Raw genomic sequence first — 20,790 nt, forward strand, 5'->3', positions numbered from 1 at the left:
AATAAGCCAAAACAAAGTAAACAAAAAATGCTGCATCAACTGAAGAGATCCCAGTTGATGCAGTTTTTTTATTTGTTTTTGCTTCAGCTTGTTTTTGAGTTGAAATAACAAATGTTATATATGATATGAATATGTATTATCATAAAATAATTTTAAAAATACATGTGCATGTACTTTATAGTATTATATTAAACTTCTGCTCATTGTAGCTGGAATAAAGATAATTTCAGTGAAACAAGACTAGCTAGGAGTTCTTGCAAGTTAATCTTCATTATGAAGTTGGAAAATTGTTGGTTATTTAACTGTAATTCACTAACATTTGTTTTTAAGTAATTATGATTGTTATTTATTTCACAATAATAACTTAGATTCCTAAACTTTCTATTAAAAAAATAATTTGAACATAAAATAACAAGACTATTTGAAAAATAAAAGAGATGATGGAATTAGGATATCTTTTAATCTATTTTCATGGAAAACAATTTCTAACTCATACTTCAAAGGTATTTTATATCCATGTTTCTAAACAAAAAGAGATAACTGGGCAGCTTATTTGGAATGTTTTTGGCTATAAGATTTTCTGCATCTTTTTACCTGACCTTTGACACTGTAGTCATCTTGGCTAACTACCAATAAAATGGAAAGATAATTTTAATGAAATGAGATAAATTTTGAAATATTTTTTTCTTAATATATACTCTATTATAGTAAATTAGGCTTGTTGTTTTTCATCAATCAAGATTGTCAAACTTAGTAAAGAAAACCTCTTACACTTGTCAGTACTGGTGTTTACCACTTGTTCATCTGAAATTATCAAAACATACTGTTATCAGTTTCATAACTTTGAATCATGCACAGTTTGTCAACATGGTTATCTTATCTGAAGAACAAGTTTGTTATTGTTTGTAGATATGAACTGCAGTATAAAGCTTATGCGTTTTAGCACTTTTAAAGTATACATTAATGGGTTTTAACTGAAAGGTTAAATTAAAGGAGAAATTGACTGGTGAAAGGTAATGATGAGAATATTTTTGATTCTGTTTTTTGTTTGTGTTTTCTAAAATTCAAATCTGTTTGTTCTGAAGGTCAAATTGTTAAATAATTATGAAATTAAAATTCAGTTTTTTTCTGATATAATGCATTAATTTTTATTACTGTTAGTAATGATAAATTTATTTCACGGATAACTCATTGTTTATGAAATATTATGAAATGTATTTACAATTTTCTTTTGCAATAGAAAATATGGGAACAGGAACGAGTACCATTGTGGATCCGTCCTTACCGTATCTTGGTGACTTCATCAGATAGTGGTATGATTGAACCTATTCTGAATACGGTATCTCTCCATCAAATTAAGAAACACAGCAAGATGTCACTTCTAGACTACTTTCTACAAGAATTTGGTTCATTGACTTCGGAAGAATTTCTGTCAGCACAGAAAAACTTTGTCGAGAGTTGTGCTGCATACTGTCTTCTGTCATACCTCATTCAGGTGAAGGATAGGTATGTAGAACAATCTTGTATATATAAGCTGTAAACATATGTATATCAGATACAGGACAAGCATTCAAAACCAAATTTCTAAAAGTAGTTTTTGTTTGTATCCATTTTAGGTGAAACTGATATATAAACTGGTTCTTAATTCATTTAGATCAATTCCCTTAACATCATGTTGTGAAATGTAAGTACACTATACATAAATAATACGTTTTATTGAGGTTGGTTGAAATATTGAATGGAACTGGGTACATCTTGTAATTTTATATTTAAGGAATTGTGTTAAATGTGATGAAATAGTTAATTTGTTTTACAATGAAAAACAAAAATAATTTTTAACAAAATATTAAGAAACCTTTCTCAAGTGAATACCCAGAATCACTCATTTCTTTAAAATGGTTCATATGTTATGCAGTTATGTAATGTGTTTAATAAAGCCTGCCACACCAGATGGTGAGAACACACTACTTGCAATCTGTGGGTTGTAGGTTTGAATCCCTGTCCCATAAAATATTTTGGCTTCTTACAGCTGTGATTGCATTATAATGTGATGGTCCATCCTACTATTTGTTGGTAACAGTAGCCCAAGGGTTGGCAGTGGGTATTGATGCCTGCCTTCTCTTGAGTCTTTCATAAAGACAGCAGATGGTCCTTGTGTAGCTTTACACAAAGTTAAAAAACAAACAAAATGATAGATTAATGAAAGTGAGTGTATTTTGACTCTTTCATTGTTGTTGTGTGCAGTATAAGAGATTGATTTCAAGTCATTGCTTTTGAGGTTATATTCAATATGTTTTTATTTTGTTATTTTCATAAAAGTTTATTCTGTTTTCAATGTGAATAGTAAAGTATTAATTTATCATGTGTCATAACACGTTAAAAATTTTTTTTTTTTTTAAATGTCGTAACTTTAACTTTTTTGGGGCTTTTGTGTTTAGGCTATTTAAGAACTTTAACTTTTGACACACTAATATGAAATTGAAATGAGTAGGGAATGAATGTATAATTTATGATCTATTGTTTTTTTTTTTTGTGATAATCATTACACTGTTATAAATAATTTAAGAACTTTGTGTTTTAATAAGCCATAATGACTAAAGAGTTGATGTTTTTTTAGACGTGATATATGTAGGTAGCTTATTTTGACCATAAATGATTAACCCAGAGTAATAAAAATTCCATTGAAAGCACTGAACATATCTGTATGAATTTAATAAATTTGAATGCTAATATTTTAATTGACTTTATGCCAAGTAGAACTGTCTCTTGGTGTATAATATATTTCAAATGCTGTATGGGTGTTCTTATTTTCTAGACACAATGGTAATATTTTACTGGATGCTGAGGGCCACATAATCCACATAGACTTTGGATTCATCTTGTCTTCCTCTCCCAAAAACCTGGGCTTTGAAAACTCTCCTTTCAAACTGACACAAGAATTTGTCAATGTAAGAGTTGTTTCTCAGTACTTGGTATTAATATAAGGGATAAAATGTCTGTTTTTTATGCTATTGTGGAGAGTGAATTTGGGTCTTGGAGTATTTTTGAGTCCAAGTTTCAAGAATGTTTCAGTGATGTATAATCAGAATATTGTGAATGTTCTGTAAAACTTCTTTGTATGTTGAAGTCTGTACAGTGCAAAAACTGAAGCTACTGTTATAATGCAAGAATATTGTTAGACTGACTTACAACTATACGTTTATTATCATATATTATTAACATATGCCTTAAACTGTTAATTTGAAACAGATGTTGATGCATATTGTTAACTTTCCTAATATCAAGATATCTGACGCACACATCCAACATGTTTCTTTCTTTTAATTGTTTTTAATGTATTTTATGATATAAAAAAACAACCAAATGAATAATTATTAATTACATATGAGACAGGCTGAATGGTACACATTCTTTACAAAACAAAATCTAACACAAAGTATACACACATAGTATACCCATGTTGCTAATCAAATGGTTGAACAAGATTTGTACTTGATTGTATGATACAAAACTTGTCATTGTAAGTTTTAGTTGGTTGATGGCATATGGAAACAAGATATCTTGATTCAGAAAACAGTAGGTTGTAATTTCATTTTAAGCAAACCATTTTGGTCGGTTGATTATATATATAAAAAAAAACTACTTTATTTTCACTTAAGAAAAGTTACCTACAAAACCAAATGTGGTGTTTAAGTGAAAGATAACTTGGAAGGATAAAAGATATGTTCAGTCTGAGAAAACAAAACCAGCATCTTAAAACAATTTTTTGTGAAATTTTGTTATAAATCAGTTTCTTCTGCATTTCATTTAATTCAATTATTAACTATTTTTTCTCCAGGTCATGGGAGGTCCGGGGAGTGATATGTTTGAATATTTTAAGATTCTCATGCTTCAAGGACTTCTTGCTGCTCGTAAACACCACGAGAAGATTCTAGCTTTGGTTGAAATCATGCAAGCCAGTGCTCAGCTACCTTGTTTTAAAAATGGAGCGAGTGCTGTGAAAGGTCTAAGGGAACGATTTCACATAGGCTTAACTGAGGACCAGCTTCAGCTTCGTGTTGATAGCATGGTGGAGTCCAGTATGCATTCCCTGACAACTAAGTTGTATGATGGTTTTCAATATTTAACTAATGGAATCCTTTGAAGCAGAGTAGATCTAGTTCCTTGAAAAAATGCTGCAGTAATTGAGATTGATGTAAACATCTTGTAAATATTTTCAAGAGTTTCACAAGAGCAAAGAGACTTGTTTATGATTATTTAATGGAGATAAGTGTGGAGCAATTACAAAGATGTGCAAGGAATGATCTTGAAATGGTATTATATTTGTGATTATCAAACAGTATGCCATGAATATGACAACCAGCATTGAACTCTAGGCTGTTTTTGTCAAGAGGAAACCAAATTTTTATAAATTTTTTTTTCATATTACATCTCATTCCAGTTTACCTCTGATTCATCTATGATGTCTCAACTGGAGTGGAAATACTAATTGTGTTATCACAATCATTAGTGATCTACTCTGTTGTTTCATGGTGAAGAAATCCAAGTGACCCATAGTGTTATTCCACAGTAGCTGTTTCTTACATTTGTTTTGCCACTCTTTACACAAATGGCTAAGTTAAACTTAGAGGATGCTTCCAGCTACACTGTGCCTTCAATAATAATTTCATAATTTTCTTCTATATAATTGTTGCACTTTTTTTTTCCATCTTAACATTTTTAGAATTTGTATAGTACATATTAATATAAATGGATGGAGAGATGTAAACATTGGTAAATTTCTGAAATAGCTACAACAGCTTCTGTATTAACTAGTGTGGCTTCTAAAGTAGGTAGTACCTCAGGCACAATTAATTTTGCTGCTAAAATTGTTAAAAAGTAGGTGATGTGTAATTTTCTCGAGTATTTCTTGAATACCCCAGAATGATTTTAATACATTAAACAATTACTAAATGAAAACTTTGGTTACTCATCAGCTTTGCAATTTGTCCAAGATTCAAAACAGCTGAAAAAACTCTAACTTTACTAGTGACCATTGTATCTATCATAGAAAATACTATTATGAAAATTTAAGACAAGTTGTACTGAATGGTATTAGAAGTGACATTAGGATATATTGCCTTATATTGACTAGCATGTGTAAATTTAGGTGTGCTGCATGTTTATTTCATTTGTAGACTTGTACAAGCATTCAAATGTAAATGGTTTATTAATATAGTTGAAACAAACAGTTTTCTAATAGGAGTCACAAGGCTATTGTTACAGGAAACATAGTTATGTAGCTATAGTAGTTTTAGTAGAAATGAAGCACTGACCCTCCTGGATACCGTACCATCAGGTTAGCTTTGCCATTGCTTTTGAAGAGTGATATCAATATTCATTCATTATTTCTTTCAGACTAAATTGTATATTGTGATCAATTGAAATTAATGAATTTGAGGATTTTTTTTTGTGTAAAAAAAACAAATCTAGTTTTTTGTGTAATAACAAGCATGTTACTAGTATATGTTAGTTACTATTTTATTTATGTGTATATAGACACTTTTATGAGCGATATTTTGTGCCTTGTACTCTTTTTGGACCCATTAGAAGACAGTTACTGTTTCTTCTATGATAAATTGTTGAAACAATATTAACATCTTTTATATGTATCGTCTTATTCATATAACAGACATTAATAATATACTTGTTTCTAGGTATGAATATTAAAAGTATTCTTTTTAGCTTAACAGTGTTGCTAGTTATTAATAGTTCTGTATAAAATTGTCGTATTAGTAACATTTTTTCCATCCTATAGTCAGAGGAGTATACTAAGCTGAAATGTCCATGTAAATATTCATCTTTTTGAGCTGTGATTGTATGAAAGGGAAAATAAAGTGTAGTAGCTACTCTGGATTTTAAAAAGAAATACAATCAGGCATGCTATCCACATTTTTTTTTTATCTTTTGAAAATTTAGTTGGTGTTAATACCTTGACTTCCACTACATAAACATGGCATAAAGAATATCCTTTGGAACTTTAACCTTTCAGCATCAGCTCATAAGATTTTAAAAAATTCTACTTCATCAAAGTAAAAAATGTAGAGAAGTGCATGTTTAATGAACTTTAATAATTACATGTAATTTAACACAAGAATGAAATGACTATATACATTTCAAACGTGTTAAAAAAGGAAACGTTGTCATTTGAAATATTCCAGCATTAAAGTGTTTAAAAATGTGTGTATTTGATTAAGTGTAATGTTGTTTATTTTCTGTTCTTCGTGTATTTTTTTGACAGTAATCATTATTTTTAGTAATTTATTATATTAAATAATTAAATAAGAAAGGGGAGTGGTTTTATTTGTCACACATAGTGAATACCTATAGTTTAGAAAAATTGAATTTAAGTGCTGTTTATAGAATAACTTTTGTGTACAAAACTGTTTGTTTTGAAAGGTTTAAGTAATTACTGAAGTTATAATTAACATTTAAGTTAACTTGAAATGGTTTGGGGACTTGTTTTAAATTATACTGATAAAAAATTGATTTCTTGTTACTTCATGTTACTTAATTTTTCTGTAAAGCATTTGTACCTCAGTTCTTTTACTGTTAGAATTGACAATAAGATCACGTCACTTTTGTAAAGTTTATTTTTTTAATTTCTCAGTTTTGAAATACTTTAAACAGTTTTATTGTCTTATGTATTTACTTTAACATTCTAAGTTTGTTATAAACATCATCGTGTAAACATCAAGTTTTTCTAGCATTCCCTTACAGTACTGCTTGATCATTCAATTTATAGAAAGTATGGTAGAAGGAACCAAATATGTATATGAATGTTAAAAGCATGAACCACTTGCAGATCATTGTACTTTATGTATAATATCACTTGAAATATTTTGACATTTAAGAAAAGTAAAATGTTATTGATACATAGAATGTTAAATATTAAAAGCAATGAGTTGTGGGAACCAGTTTTTTTTTATGGTTTTTACTGAAGGCATTTTATGACTGAATTTGTCTACATATTAAATTTGGCAGCTTTAAATCAGTAGACTTTTCAGAATAATCTTAAATGAAATTATGCTGTTATAGTTTATTCTTTAATTAATGGTTCATTTTTTTTCTTGTATCAATATGGCATGGTACATTTTGTTCAATTTGTTTTTAAGTTATTACTTTCAAGTTATTACAACATCATTAATTAGCATTTAGTGTAAAATGCCTTTGAAACTGGTTAATTTGGAAACTAACAATTGTTAAAACAAAGCAAGTTTCTTAATTATAAATTAAAACTATTCTTAAGATAAACTTTGAATATTTTATTTTGAAGTTAGCATTTGTACTCAACAAAATTTCGTGTGTTTCAAGTAAAAATTTGTTTTGCCCAATGTTCACAAGTAACTGAATTTTTAGGAAACACTTAAAAAGGTTTATTTTTCAGTTGAAATTTATTTTGTGCTGAAAAATAAGTAGGAACAGTTGTATTGTTCTGCAGTGTAGCTGAATTTACCAGATTATAATAGTTGATTGTTGTTCTCTCTTAGAGTATCTAAACTGTTGCTTCTAGAGCTTGTATATTTTAGTGAAAATTATATAGGTTGCTGCATTAGACTAATTAGCATGTTATTCATTTTAAGCCAGCATAAGTCATTAAAAATGTAATGTCTGTTGGTTGTCTAATTGACTGAGTTTTAGCCATCAAATGTATTATCACTGTTTATAGTTTGGCTAGTAGACTGGTCAAAGGTTCACATCTTTTTTACCTTGTAGTAATTTATCTGATAAACTGATGATCAATGCTGTGTACTAAACTTTTTCTTCATTCTTATTGTAGTTTACCGATTCTAAAACAACTTAGTGCCACCTAATAATTAGATGTTAGTAAGTATCAATAGACATAAAAATATTTGACACATTTATTAGATAGGAAGTTCCATCATTTTAACTTTTTAACATTTCCAACCAAAATATTACTAAATTTTGTTTTTCTTTTTAGCACAGAATAAATCTTTAATTTTATTCTTTTTAAAATTGGGAATATCCATCTAGTTGAGATACATTTGGGATGTTGGTTAATTTTGTTTTTACTTGTTTGTTGAGAGTGTTTTAAAATTTCTTCCATGAAACATATATACAATAGTACCTCTTTAAACTTTGGGTTACAGATAATCTAATTTTTCTGTACATGTTTTTTAACTGTTTTGTGAAAGACTGATGTAAAATGCAATTTACATTCTCCGAACAATTTTAATCTGTATTGTGAATACTTTTATTTTTCTGTCCCAGGAGTTTTGGTAAGAAAACAAAAAAATAACCAGAAATTTGAGCATGTCCCTCAACTAGTTTTCTGATGTACTTGTGTAATGATTGTTGTGTGTGTTGAAGCAATTTGATCTTGACGTTCATGTAAATACATAGCATACAAAGTTTTTAGGAAAGTTTTTGTCTAGGGATTTGCTTGTTTCATCTTTGAGCAAAATGAGTTAAATTACTTTTGTATTTTGGTAAGTGTTAACAGGTATTGAACTTGTAAACTAGTATGTAAAAAAATGTAGGTTTTAAAATTTTATACAACTAAAATGTATGAGTGTTAAGAAGTTAAATGAAGAAATCTTAATATATATTATTTTTTCTTAACATCTTGGGGCTTGTATTGGTAAAATATAATTTTTATTTTGTTACATATTTAAATGCAATTAGATAACTAGTATTTGGTTTAGTCTTTTCTGTAATTATCATTGGATTTCCTTTCAAGCTAGCTAATCTAACAATATTAGGAACATTGGTTAGTTAGGTTCCTTCCCCACGTCTTCAAATGGGTATGTTTTATGCTTGTACATTATCTTTCAAATGAGTTTTTTTTTCCTAATACAAAAATATGTTAATTTTGTGATGTGAATGTTTGTATATCCTGTATATCCATTCTAAGATCAAAATGTAATGGTTGAAGTTTACATAATTATAATAAAAACACAAAAAATGAATAATTGTTTCTTTGTATGCTTATTGTAAAATTAATTTTACATTTTATTCAGTATTACCAAAGTGTAAATTAGCTGTGTAAGAATTTTTGTTGAATTTTATTTTTGTTTCTAATTTAACTACTATTTGCTGAATAAATATTTTGTGTTCAAAGTTACTACTTGTGTTCCTCGACAGATTAACAATATGTATATAAACATGCATTTTTCAATTAATTATGTATATACATTTTTCACACTATTATCGAAACCTTGTAATTGTTTTGGTTTCTAAATTCATTTTGATGAAGTACTTTTATCATACTCTTCCTTATGTTTCCAATGGCCCCTCAGTCTGGATTCCTGTACGTGGTGAGGAGACCTCCCAGGGGAAAGTTCTGTTCTTTCAGTTTACCTCCTTTCGGATCTAAATATCCACCCACGTGTTTGCTGTGCATGGTGACCCGTGAAAGGGGAGGAGAGGATACTGGTGGTTGAGGGGTCCAACCCTAACACACAACTTTGTCCTTGAATTCCTTGGGATGTTCTCAACAGGTATTGTGGACATTGTATCTGATGCTGGTGTTCCCTCATTGGACTCCATGGTGGGTGGGGTCAGTGGGCACCGAAATATTCCTTTTTTTATTATGGATCCTCCAAATAAAAACTTAAATAAAATAGTGAAAAAAACAGTCTAAAGGTAAAAAACCACATCTTGAAGATTTTGAGCAGCAATCTTCATATGAAACACCTGTTGTATCTCATTTTCTCATGCTACCTTTTCTTTCACACAAATTTATAGGGCAAATATCACCCTTTTCCTTCAAAAAGGGGTTGCTGGCTTTCCAAAGTCAGTAAAAAAGCTTTGATCTGGTGGCATATTGGTGAAAACATCCACATCTCAACACAATGAACTCCTTGCATTCAAAGGCAATTGGGTTACACCTCATGCTACTCTGAATTCATCACGAGGAGTTACTGTTGAGAGGAATTTGAAAACTTCCCCAAGTTAGAGATTCTTGCTGGTTTCTCCACCCAAGGAGTTTGTGCAGTAAGGTGTATCTCCACTTGCAAAGATGGAATTATGATGCCAACCAATGTCCTCATTTTAACATTTAGATCACTGCATCCACCTGCCACCATCAAGGCAAGTTACCTCAGATGTTTCCAGTTTCAGTGGTTCAATCACTCGAAGACAGATCAGTTCTTTGATGTGTACTCATTGTGATGGCAAGGACCATGATGCCTATGAGTGTGAAACGGACCCTCATTGCATTACTTGCAATGGCTCCTACACATCCTACTTTTGTTCTTGCCTTGAATGGTTGGAAGAAAAAGAGATGCAGCATTTGAAAACGATTCATAACATTACTTATCCTGAGGCTCGAAAGTTGCTGTCGACCCCTTCATCTTGAACATATGCTGCTGCACTCCATTCCACTACTACTGTGGGAGTGCAGATGGATCTCTGTGCCTCCAAAAGAATCGTTCTCAAAACAAATTTAAAGTCTTTTGACCTCTATGGTTAAAAATGTTGATGAATCAATATCAACACTCATCTTTGTCCCTTACATTCCAACAAATCCCAAGATCCACTTCCTTTGGTTTTGGGTACAGGCACATTCAGGTACATTTACTCCTCCTGCCCCAAGATGCAAAACGATCATTTATTCACGTCCTCAGTCTCTGAAATACTCTTTCGACAGCAAAAACCTGCCCAATCAACCTAGGGTGGGATCCTTGAAGGTCGATAGACCTCCCTCGAATAAAGACAGTAAAGAAAAAAGACGTCGTAAACAGAAGGGTTTTCCACCCAATTCGCCTACATGTAAATAAAAATGGCCACCTTGATACAATGGAACTGTTGAGGTTTACATACTAATCTGGGTGACATCAAAACACTGATTGCTTCCTACCATTCTGCATGTCTTTTCTTACAGAGAACATTTCTGAAACCTGCCAATACAGTCATCTTTTGGCGGTTTTCTTTGTACAGAAATGACAGGCTTTATGATGGACGAGTGCATGGAGATGTGGCACTGTTGGTTGATCAGCATGTGCCCACCCTGTCTTTTTCACTCGACACACCCTTGGAGGCCATATTTATCCGTGTTTCCTTGGCTCGTACTATTATTGTTTGTTTTCTCTACCTGTTACCTGGAGAGACATGATCAATCAGACCTTCATGCTCTCATTCAATAGTTGCCGTCTCCCTTTTTAATCCTGGGAGACTTTAATGGACATCATCATCTCTGGGGAAGTACTGATATTGATAGGAGGGGTCACTCCATTGAGCATATGCTTTCTGATCACAACCTTTCTCTTTGCATTACTGGTTCTTCTACTTATTTGCATGCATCTAGTCGGTCTTTTACTGATATTGATATCTCAGTTTGCTCCCCTTCACTATTTTCCCATTTTTCTTGGAGGGTAGACAATAATCTACGAGGCGGTGATCATTTTCCTATAATTTTGAGGGAGACTGTCCGTGGTCGATGTCACCCGACCTGCGTGCCCCCGGTGGAAGCTGGATCAAACAAACTGGGCCTCTTACGCTGCTCTTGCAGATCTTGATCCTGCCATCGTCTGTAAGACATCAATTGATGACTGTGTGGCAACAGTAACTGACTGTATTATACAGGCAACTGCTCAGTGTATTCCTAAAACCTTGACACGTTTTCCACAATATCATTGTCCTTGGTAGAATCCTGCCTGCCACATGACATGGAAGGCTTAAAAATGGGGCTGGGGTACTTTCAGTAGGTATCCCACACTCTAGCACTGCATCGGTTTCCAGCAGGCCCGTGCACATGCTCAGTGGATGAGATGTCCAAGCCAGAATGAATTTTGGATTAAGTTCACAACCAGCATATCTTTTACCACCAGTTCCAACGTCGTATGGGACAAGATTCTGGAAGGTCAGTAGGCAGTATAATTGTCTTTTTCTCGATCTTGCCCTCTGGCCAGGAAGTACCTGATATGAGGGCTGTTCAAAAAATACGCAGACTGTTTGAATTGCGCGGCTCCAGTTGGTTCCAGGGGAATCCGCTTGGTGTCGCTAGGTTCGCACAGATCAGCTGATTACGACGCCATTTCCCGATTGCAGATATCTTCATTTGTGTATTAGCTACGCGGTTTTAAGTGAAGTGCGATTTTTTCGTTTGGCAGATTTCAGAATGAATGACCTGAAGGAGCAACGACTTGCTGTGAAATTTTGTGTCAAACTTGGAAAATCTGCGACTGAAACTTTTGCTATGCTTAACACGGCTTACGGTGATGTTGCTATGAATCGTACGGCATGTTTCAAGTGGCATGAACGTTTTAAGGATGGTCGACAGTCCATTGAAGATGATGAGCGTCCTGGACGTCCTTCCACGTCAACTGACGACCCACACGTCGACAAAATCAACACCCTGGTGCGGGCAAATCGACGTCTGACTGACAGGGAGCTTGCTGAAGAGTGTGGGATATCAGTTGGATCTTGTTACAAGATTTTGACCGAAAAAATGAAGATGCACTGCGTTGCTGCGAAATTCAGCCCTCAGAACTCGTGAGTTTTTGGCCAAACACTCGATCACTGTTCTTCCCCACCCCCACCCCTCACCCCTACTCACCTGACCTTGCTCCTTGCGATTTTTTTCTTGTTCCCCAAACTCAAAAGACCCTTGAAAGGAAGAAAATTTGAGATCGATTCCCGAGATTAAGGCAAATGCGACGAAGGAGCTGGAGGACATTACAAAAGAAGTGTACCAGGATTGTTTCAACAAGTAGAAACACCTTTGGGATAAGTACGTGCATTGGGGAAGAGAGTACTTTAAAGGGGTCCCAGACCTGTAACTTCTAAATAAAGTACATTTTGTTTTATGACGTCAGTTCGCGTATTTTTTGAACAGACCTCGTACCCTGAGCATCGCCAATATTCTTGGTTAAAGTTTTTGCCAGGTATCTAGCACTTCTACTTCTTCCTCCATCTTCTTAGACATCAAGACTGGCAGAGTGATCACCTCTTTCCTTTCGAGCTGATTGTCTCTCACTGTAATCGTCCCTTTACACTGGTGGAACTCAAACTGGCAGCACATCAGTTGGACCTGATGATGTACACTATGAAATGCTATACCATTTATCTCCTTCTTCTCTTGCTATTCCTCTGATTGTTTTTAACCAGATATGGCAGGAGAATGTTTTTCCTGATTCCTCGTGCCAGGCGATTGTTCTACCTTTCTCTAAGCTTGGGAAGTATCCCAAGATTCCTTCAAACTACTGTCCAATTGCTTTGACGAGCTGTCTCTGCAAGACCTTAGAGAGGACTGTTAATGCTCGTCTCGTTTGGTTCTTCGAATCAAACAACCTCCTCTCGCCCACCCAGTGTTGGTTCCAACGACATTGCTGCACCATGGACCATCTGATTTGACTTAACGTCAATCAGAGAAGCCTTTCTCAAATGACATCTTGTATCGATATTCTCTGACATTGAGAAGGCTTTATGATATGACGTTGAGGTATGGCAGTTTGCGAGACCTCCAGATATATATGGGTTACATGGTCATTTGCCCATTTTTATTAATTTTTTAATGGACAGGAGATTCGAAGTTCGTGTGGGTTCGACACTTTCCCATTCTTTTCTACAGGAACTTCGAGTTCCTCAAGGCTGTGTTTTGAGTGTCGCACTTTTTGGTATAAAGATTAATGCCATCACTGAACAATTCCCTCTTACTGTTGCAAACAGGCTCTATTTCGACGACTTTCACATCTCATGTTAATCGTCGAACATGAGGTATGTTGAGCAACAGATATAGACTGCCCTCAATCGTTTACTGAAGTGTACTACAGCAAACGGCTTTAACTGCTCTCTCTCTAAAACTGTTTGCATGCACTGTTGCCGCCAATGGGGTATTCACCCTGATTCTGAACTCCGTATCGGTGAAGTTGTGCTGCCTCTGGTCCCCGAGACAAAGTGCTTAGGGCTTATCTTTGACCATAAGCTGACCTTTATACCACACATCAAGCAGCTATGGGTCAAATGTACAAGAGCACTGAACATCTTTCGTGTGCTCTCTTCCACCCCTTGGGGAGCAGATTGATGTTCTGTGCTGTAGATATATTGTGCTCTTATTAGATCAAAATTTGATTATGGATCACTGGTTTATGACTCTGTCAGGACCTCAGTCTTAAAGATACTGGACCCCATTCATCATCAAGAACTTTGGTTCTGCACTGGGGCTTTTTGCACTTCCCCATTTTAGAGCTTATATGTAGTCTCATGAACTTTCTTTTCACCTTTCTTTACTATATGCTTTGAAACTTCATTCCTTACCAAAGAAGCCCTACTGGGATTGTGTTTTCCTTCCTTGGTAGGCCATTCTTTTTCAGAATAGATGATCTACTATTGCTCCTTTTGGCCTTTCTGTTCAGGCATAGTTGGATGAATTTGGTCTATCCTTGGATTACATTGCTGTATTCACTGGTCAGCCCATCCCACTATGGCTTCTCACAGTCCCCAAATGTGACCTATCTTTAAGTCACCTGAGAAAAAAAAGACCCCTAAATGGAAATACTGTCTGCTATTTGCTGAATATCTTTCGAACCATCCTTACATTCCTATTTATACAGATGGTTCGAAATCAGGTGACTGTTTGGGCTCTGTCGTGGTTTGTTGTGGTTGTGTGCAGAATCCCTTCTACAACTGTGTTTATTGCTGAACTATACGCCATTTCTCTTGCCCTGGATCACATAGAAGCAAAGCAGCACTTAAACAGCACTATTTATACTGATTTGCTTAGTTCTTTAATAGCCCTGGAATCGTTTCACGTTAGTTTACACCATTTTCTAACTGATGTTCAAAACCAAATGGCCCATTTCTCTTTAACATCTACTTCTATCCAGTATTTCTAGATACCGGGCTATGTTGGTATTTGTGGGAACGAGCTCTCCGACACTGCAGCAAAATCTATCTGCTCTGGCACTATCACTGCTGTGCCTGTCCCATACATGGACTGTGGTCCTGTATTCAAGGCTCGGCTACATATTAGTTAGTAGTCGACATGGAATGAGCAATGTGAAAACAATCTTTTCCAAATAAAACTCTATATTGTAGGTCGGCCGTCTTGCTTCCGTAAGGATTGGAAAGAGGAAGTTGTTCTAACTGGACTGCATTGGTCAAAATTTATTAACTCATTGTTTTCTTTTATATGGGACTGATTCACTAATGTGTTGTCTATGTAACACTCAGGTCACGATAAGCCACATTTTGCTGTCTTGCCATCTTTATGACCCTCAACGATGGCACCATTTCTTAAACATGTTCTGCCCCAAGTTTTATCCATAACATTAGACAGTGTTGTTGATGATGGTGACACTGTCCACCTTGGAAATGTTTTTAGTTTTTTAAAGGCTATTCATCTTTTTAATGCTATTTAAGTATTTTTTTAATTTACACATTAGACCTTTTTTAATGTGATTACCTTTTAAGAATCAACGTCTATCTAGTTCGATTTGAAATTAGAAAATGGCCGTAACGTTAAATAACTCGAAAACAGGACTTGAAAGGCCAACTTCAGATGACTAACGTTGCTGTTGGAACTACCCGTTAGTCATCCTGGCGAGTTATTAAAATTTTGCTTTCTGAAAATGGCTATAACGTCAACTAATTCAGAACCAGGACTAGAAAGGCCAACTTCATTTGACTGACAGTGGTTTTTTAACTTACCTGTTAGTTTTCCTGACGAGTTATGATAATTACAGTTATGCTACGGAAAGTCCTTTACAACTTGTATTACTGTAGTTTTCCTCTTACTGCTGTAGACTAGATGTAAACATTGGTTTCAATGCTGTTTATGTTGTTATTTTAAACTTTGTTTTGTTTTACCTTAATTTCCTTTTATGAATTTTACTAAGTTTACTTTAAATTTAAACATTTTACCGTATGTTTGGCACAGATAGCCTAGCTTCTTTGTGCCATAAAATACCAAACCAACCAACCCGTTTCCAAGTGGCCAGAGGAGGAAGCACCTAATGATAGAGAGGAAAGCTGTAGTGGTAATTTCAAAAACCAACAATTACCTCCTCATTGTGATGGCGGAGACTGACTGTCTGACCAGCCAGCAGTCAAGACACTCGCTGATTTGCAAACTCACTGATTGGAAAGTAGTAGTGATCCTTTTCAAACTATTGAGTGAGATTCACCTTGTGGAATCTTCCACTTGGTTGCTATAGTTAGAAGAGTTGTTTGGTTGAGATAGCAATAGCTGAAAGAGCTTTATGATATATACTTGTTGAGCTATTAGTTGGTGTTACTCAAAACAAAACAAACTATAATTTGCAACAAACACTTGATCGTGACATCTTGGATGGTCAAATGGTCAAAAGATCAATAACTGAAAAGAGGTAGCATCCCTTGCTTTCTGAGGTACGAGGTGGTGTTTTACACTACGATGTATACACTGCATTGTGTGATATTTCATTCAGTTATCAAAGTTAGGGTGGTTGTTCGTTGAGGAATTTAAAATGTAAAGGATATTACATGTCTTACTTTTCAATTAATCTGAGAAAGTGAGGATGCCATTTTTGTGATGACCACTTGACATCTGAAAGTCAAGATAGTCATTGGTTTCTCAACAAATAACAAATAATTTTGATACTTGCTTTTTGAGCAATTGAATTATATTAAATTGTAAAATGATAATGCAACAGGTTGTAAAAATTATGTTCCCGTATTAAAGTCCATATTTCTCTAGAGAATATTACTGTATAAATAACTGTATATGACCCTTTAGTATACAGTGAGGGAGTTCTCTGTTCCTTACACAGGTAGAAAGTGGATTAGTGACTGAATTTTAGTAGAACATTAACGTTGAATATGTATTTTGAAGAGGTGTTTATGTAGAAGCTAGTGACAGAATGAATATTAATTCTAGCAATGGGAATTTTGGCCGAATAGTGTGGTTTTGCAAAATTTCATTAATTATTTCAAAAAGCCTTTAAAGCAATGTTTAGTTTCATCGCTCACTCGTGTTAGCACATTACCAGACCAAAACTACTGACGAGTAGTTCATGAAAATAACGTTTGTTGACTTCTATGTTATGTGCCTGTTGAAAACTTGCGTATACATTAGTATACGTTTGGGATTATATATATATATGTATGGGGTTTTGCATACATATGAAACTTTATTAAGTCATTCATGAGTGTTGTTAAATATAAAATAAATTGGTTGGGAACTCAACTTAAAAGCACTTTTTGAATAAAAATACAGGGAATGTTATTAGGATGGTAAGACTAAATTATGAAGTTAACTGTGGGTACTGCCCAGTGAGGAAGTATATGAAGAAACAGTGTACTATTTGGTTCTATTAATAAAAGTACAAATAATAACAGAATTTTGACGTTGAAACATTCAGGAGGTAATGGAACTTGAGAGAGAGATGAGAGTAGCAAATAGACTTGTACCCATTTAAAACTAAAACAATTTGATCCATGTTTCATGAGTGATGGCTCATAGAATTTCAGTTGGATTTTATTTGAAATGTGAGTGAAGGGAAATCATTTAAAAAAAAAGTTTATAAAACTGTCACTAAACTTGATAAATGTAAATTTGGTGTACCCAGTGTTTCAGTAAATTGTGAGAATTTTATTCTCACAACACACTTTTCACACTTTTCCGAATATTTTAAGATACTTAATATTATAACACAAGGAGGCATACATCAATATTTCCAGAGTTCGACAGATTCCATCTTCGGTACCTAAAGCAAAATAAAAATTACATCATTCATAAGTAATTAACTAAAAAACATTGCTATAATAAGTAATTCAATCTAAAGTACAATAGCACAAAAATTAAACTGGTAACGATTAAAATACTATACATATGTGAAAAATGTGTAATTTAAACAAAGTCTGTGTGTTCAGTGTCAGTGAAAGATGTTTGATGTGGAGGTTGTTTTTTTTAAACAAGTAATTCCAGAGCAGTGTTGACTTTGCAGAGGATATTGAAGTTTCATAGGTTAAGTTTATATCATACTTTATCATTATTATATCATATTTTATGTTGTTGTATAGAGGAAGCATAAAGGTTACTCGATTTTTTTTTGGTTTTATGGAAATTCACATGTTCATTGGCTCTAGCTACAAGATGGCCTGTTCAGATGGTTCTGCCAGTTCAGGAGACTTTGCAATCTCAATGTGTACATTATATAAGCCAATAACAAAGAGAAATTTGGAGAAGGTCTTTTACAAGGAAAGATACTGTATGCGGGATTGTAACAGAATTTACTAATGTACATTTATTTTAATGTCTAGTTATACTTTAGTTTAATATATCTTTAGAAACGTCTGAAAGTTATATTTTTAAATGTGTTTTGCAAAAGTTTCGCTTATTCTTTAAATCTGTAGACGTTTCTCGAGTGTAAACTCAAAGTATTGTTGCCCACTGAACTTTTGAGAAAATCGCCTAAAATTAATAAATCGACGCAACAAGTGAGAGTTTTCAGAATATTATTGGATTGTTACAGTTATTATACTCTAAATGTCGGAGGCTATAACTGTGATAAACGCTTATCAGTTGGGAAACTATACATATTTGATTAGAAAAAAAAATTATAGATTTTAAATGTTACCAATCGTTTAACTTCATTGAATTAATTTCGGACGTTCGTATTTATAAGAGGAAATTAGATGTCTTTGTCGAGAAAAAACGCACTTAGAAGAAGCTCTCTAGCTTCTTGTCAAAAGAAGTGTACCTGTGTACCAACAGTGTTTGTGTTTGCGTTTTTCTTATAGCAAAGCCACATCGGGGTACCAACTGAGTCCATCGAGGGGAATCGAACCCTTGATCTTTGCGTTGTAAATTCGTAGACTTACCGCTATACCAGAGTAAGATTACATAGAATTAATTCGCTCATCGTGAACCATCGATAAATGATTCAGTTACAGCCCAAATAGAAGACATAGTATTGTTTGTAATTTTATAAACTTTTGTGTACAAGTCATTATTTGGGGTAAGCGTTGTTATAAATTGTGTTATTGTTTGTATATTAAAGTATATTTGTGTTGAGAAGGAAAAATGAGTATATCAATCTTGTTGGCAAATATCATAAATTTGATACATATTGACATTCAATTAATTTTTAAATTACAATACAATTTCCCTTTAAGTGAACTCGTAATACTTAACATCATAAATCGAAGACTCATCCAAGATAAATTATAGCAGGTAACAACAATAGCTTGGGGACTTGTGTTCGAGATCTGAATCAGAAGCAAAATTCGTTCTAAATTAAAATTCAAATCTTAATTCAATTTATATTTATCGGTGTCGAGGGGATTTGATCATCAAAACTTTTTTGAGTTACCCTCCCCCGAACAACTAGAAAAATATAACAAAAGTGAAATGCCCGAAACCGCCAGTTTTAGAATTAGAGGTTAAAAAATAGACGAGAAAAATGAACTAAACAAGACTATTATTGAAATACCAGTCGAATACGATTTGTTGCCTAAGGAAGCGTTAGAGAAATGCTCTAGTGTCTCTTCTAGCCAAATGGAGTTGAATAATAAACATATGTTAGAAATCCAGCTAAAACTCAAACAAATCAAACTTAAACAAGTCTGTATCGAAGCCGAGAAAGGGGAAGAACAAACTCTTATCAAAGTTAAAAATGAAAGTCAACGTCTCGATGCTTTACAAGCTCGTATCAAAGCTGCGAAAGAAATTAGGCTGAAATAAATATAAATTAAACTCCATTCCAATCGACCAAAGAAAAATGACAACTTTGAACTCAATCGATTTATTAAAGTAATACCATTTAATGAAAATTACTTTAATAAATATTTCCCACAGTTTGAGAAAACTGCCCAAATCATGGAATGACCCACCAACAAATGGTCATTATTATTACAAAGTGTTTTAACTGATAAAACACATAAGCTTATGCTGCTCTCTCTCTAGAAGATTGTAAGGATTACGATAAGGTTAGAGCAGATATTCTCAGAGCATATGAATTAGTACCAGTAGCTGGTCATCAAAAGTTTCGAGGATATCGCAAACAATATAGCTAAATTTATATGGAAGTTAGTTACGAAAAAGATATTTATTTTAATCGATGGTGTAATATTATCGACAAACTGAGACAATTACGACAAATTGAAGAATTTAAATGCTGTACAAACGACAACCTCAAAACTTACTTGGATTAAAAGAAAGTTGAAACACTACAGAAAGCAGCTGCTCTTTCCACTGATTACACTTTAACACATGAAAATACTTTTCATAAAAATAAATTTCTGTCATCTCGGCAAAAACCTGTATTTGTTCAGTTCACTAAAGTTGAGGATTCTTCTAACAAGCCTAGCTCCGCTAGTTCGAAATATTCTGACAATTACGATAAGATTTCATCAAAACCATCAAGGTTTGTCTTCCATTTTTGTTAAAAAAAAAACAACAAAAAACAACAACAACACACACCTGATTATGCTATGTACGATTGTTGGCGTTTGAAAAAGAAAAAGAGGCAACACCCAGTGCGTTCGTGTCCACATATGAGCGTAATTTCACCAGATCATCCGATGTTGTTGATTTGGTTACTTATAAACTGATTTTAGTTAGAGTTGAATTCAGACTTTTGTGTCTGTCAGTTCTGTGTTATGGCCTGGCATGGCCAAGCGCGTAAGGCGTGCGACTCGTAATCCGAGGGTCGCGGGTTCGCGCCCGCGTCGCGCTAGACATGCTCGCCCTCCCAGCCGTGGGGGCATATAATGTGACGGTCAATCCCACTTTTCGTTGGTAAAAGAGTAGCCCAAGAGTTGGCGGTGGGTGGTGATGACTAGCTGCCTTCCCTCTAGTCTTACACT

At 33.9% G+C, this 20,790-nt stretch overlaps 1 protein-coding gene across 5 annotated transcripts in view; it reads left to right on the forward strand.

Moving 5' to 3' along the window:
- Window positions 1–8,969, forward strand: part of LOC143249551 (phosphatidylinositol 4-kinase beta-like) — a 72,026-nt gene extending 63,057 nt beyond the window's left edge. For all 5 annotated transcript variants that reach the window (XM_076499595.1, XM_076499592.1, XM_076499594.1 and 2 more), the window contains 3 exons: window positions 1,241–1,506; window positions 2,816–2,948; window positions 3,839–8,969. In XM_076499595.1, the coding sequence (XP_076355710.1) occupies window positions 1,241–1,506; window positions 2,816–2,948; window positions 3,839–4,144 (705 nt within the window). In that variant the 3' untranslated portion in view covers window positions 4,145–8,969. The remainder of the gene's footprint in view (window positions 1–1,240; window positions 1,507–2,815; window positions 2,949–3,838) is intronic.
- The last annotated feature ends 11,821 nt before the right edge of the window (window positions 8,970–20,790 follow it).

Source organism: Tachypleus tridentatus, chromosome 4, assembly GCF_004210375.1.
Source record: "Tachypleus tridentatus isolate NWPU-2018 chromosome 4, ASM421037v1, whole genome shotgun sequence".
NCBI classification, from domain to species: Eukaryota; Metazoa; Arthropoda; class Merostomata; order Xiphosura; family Limulidae; genus Tachypleus; species Tachypleus tridentatus.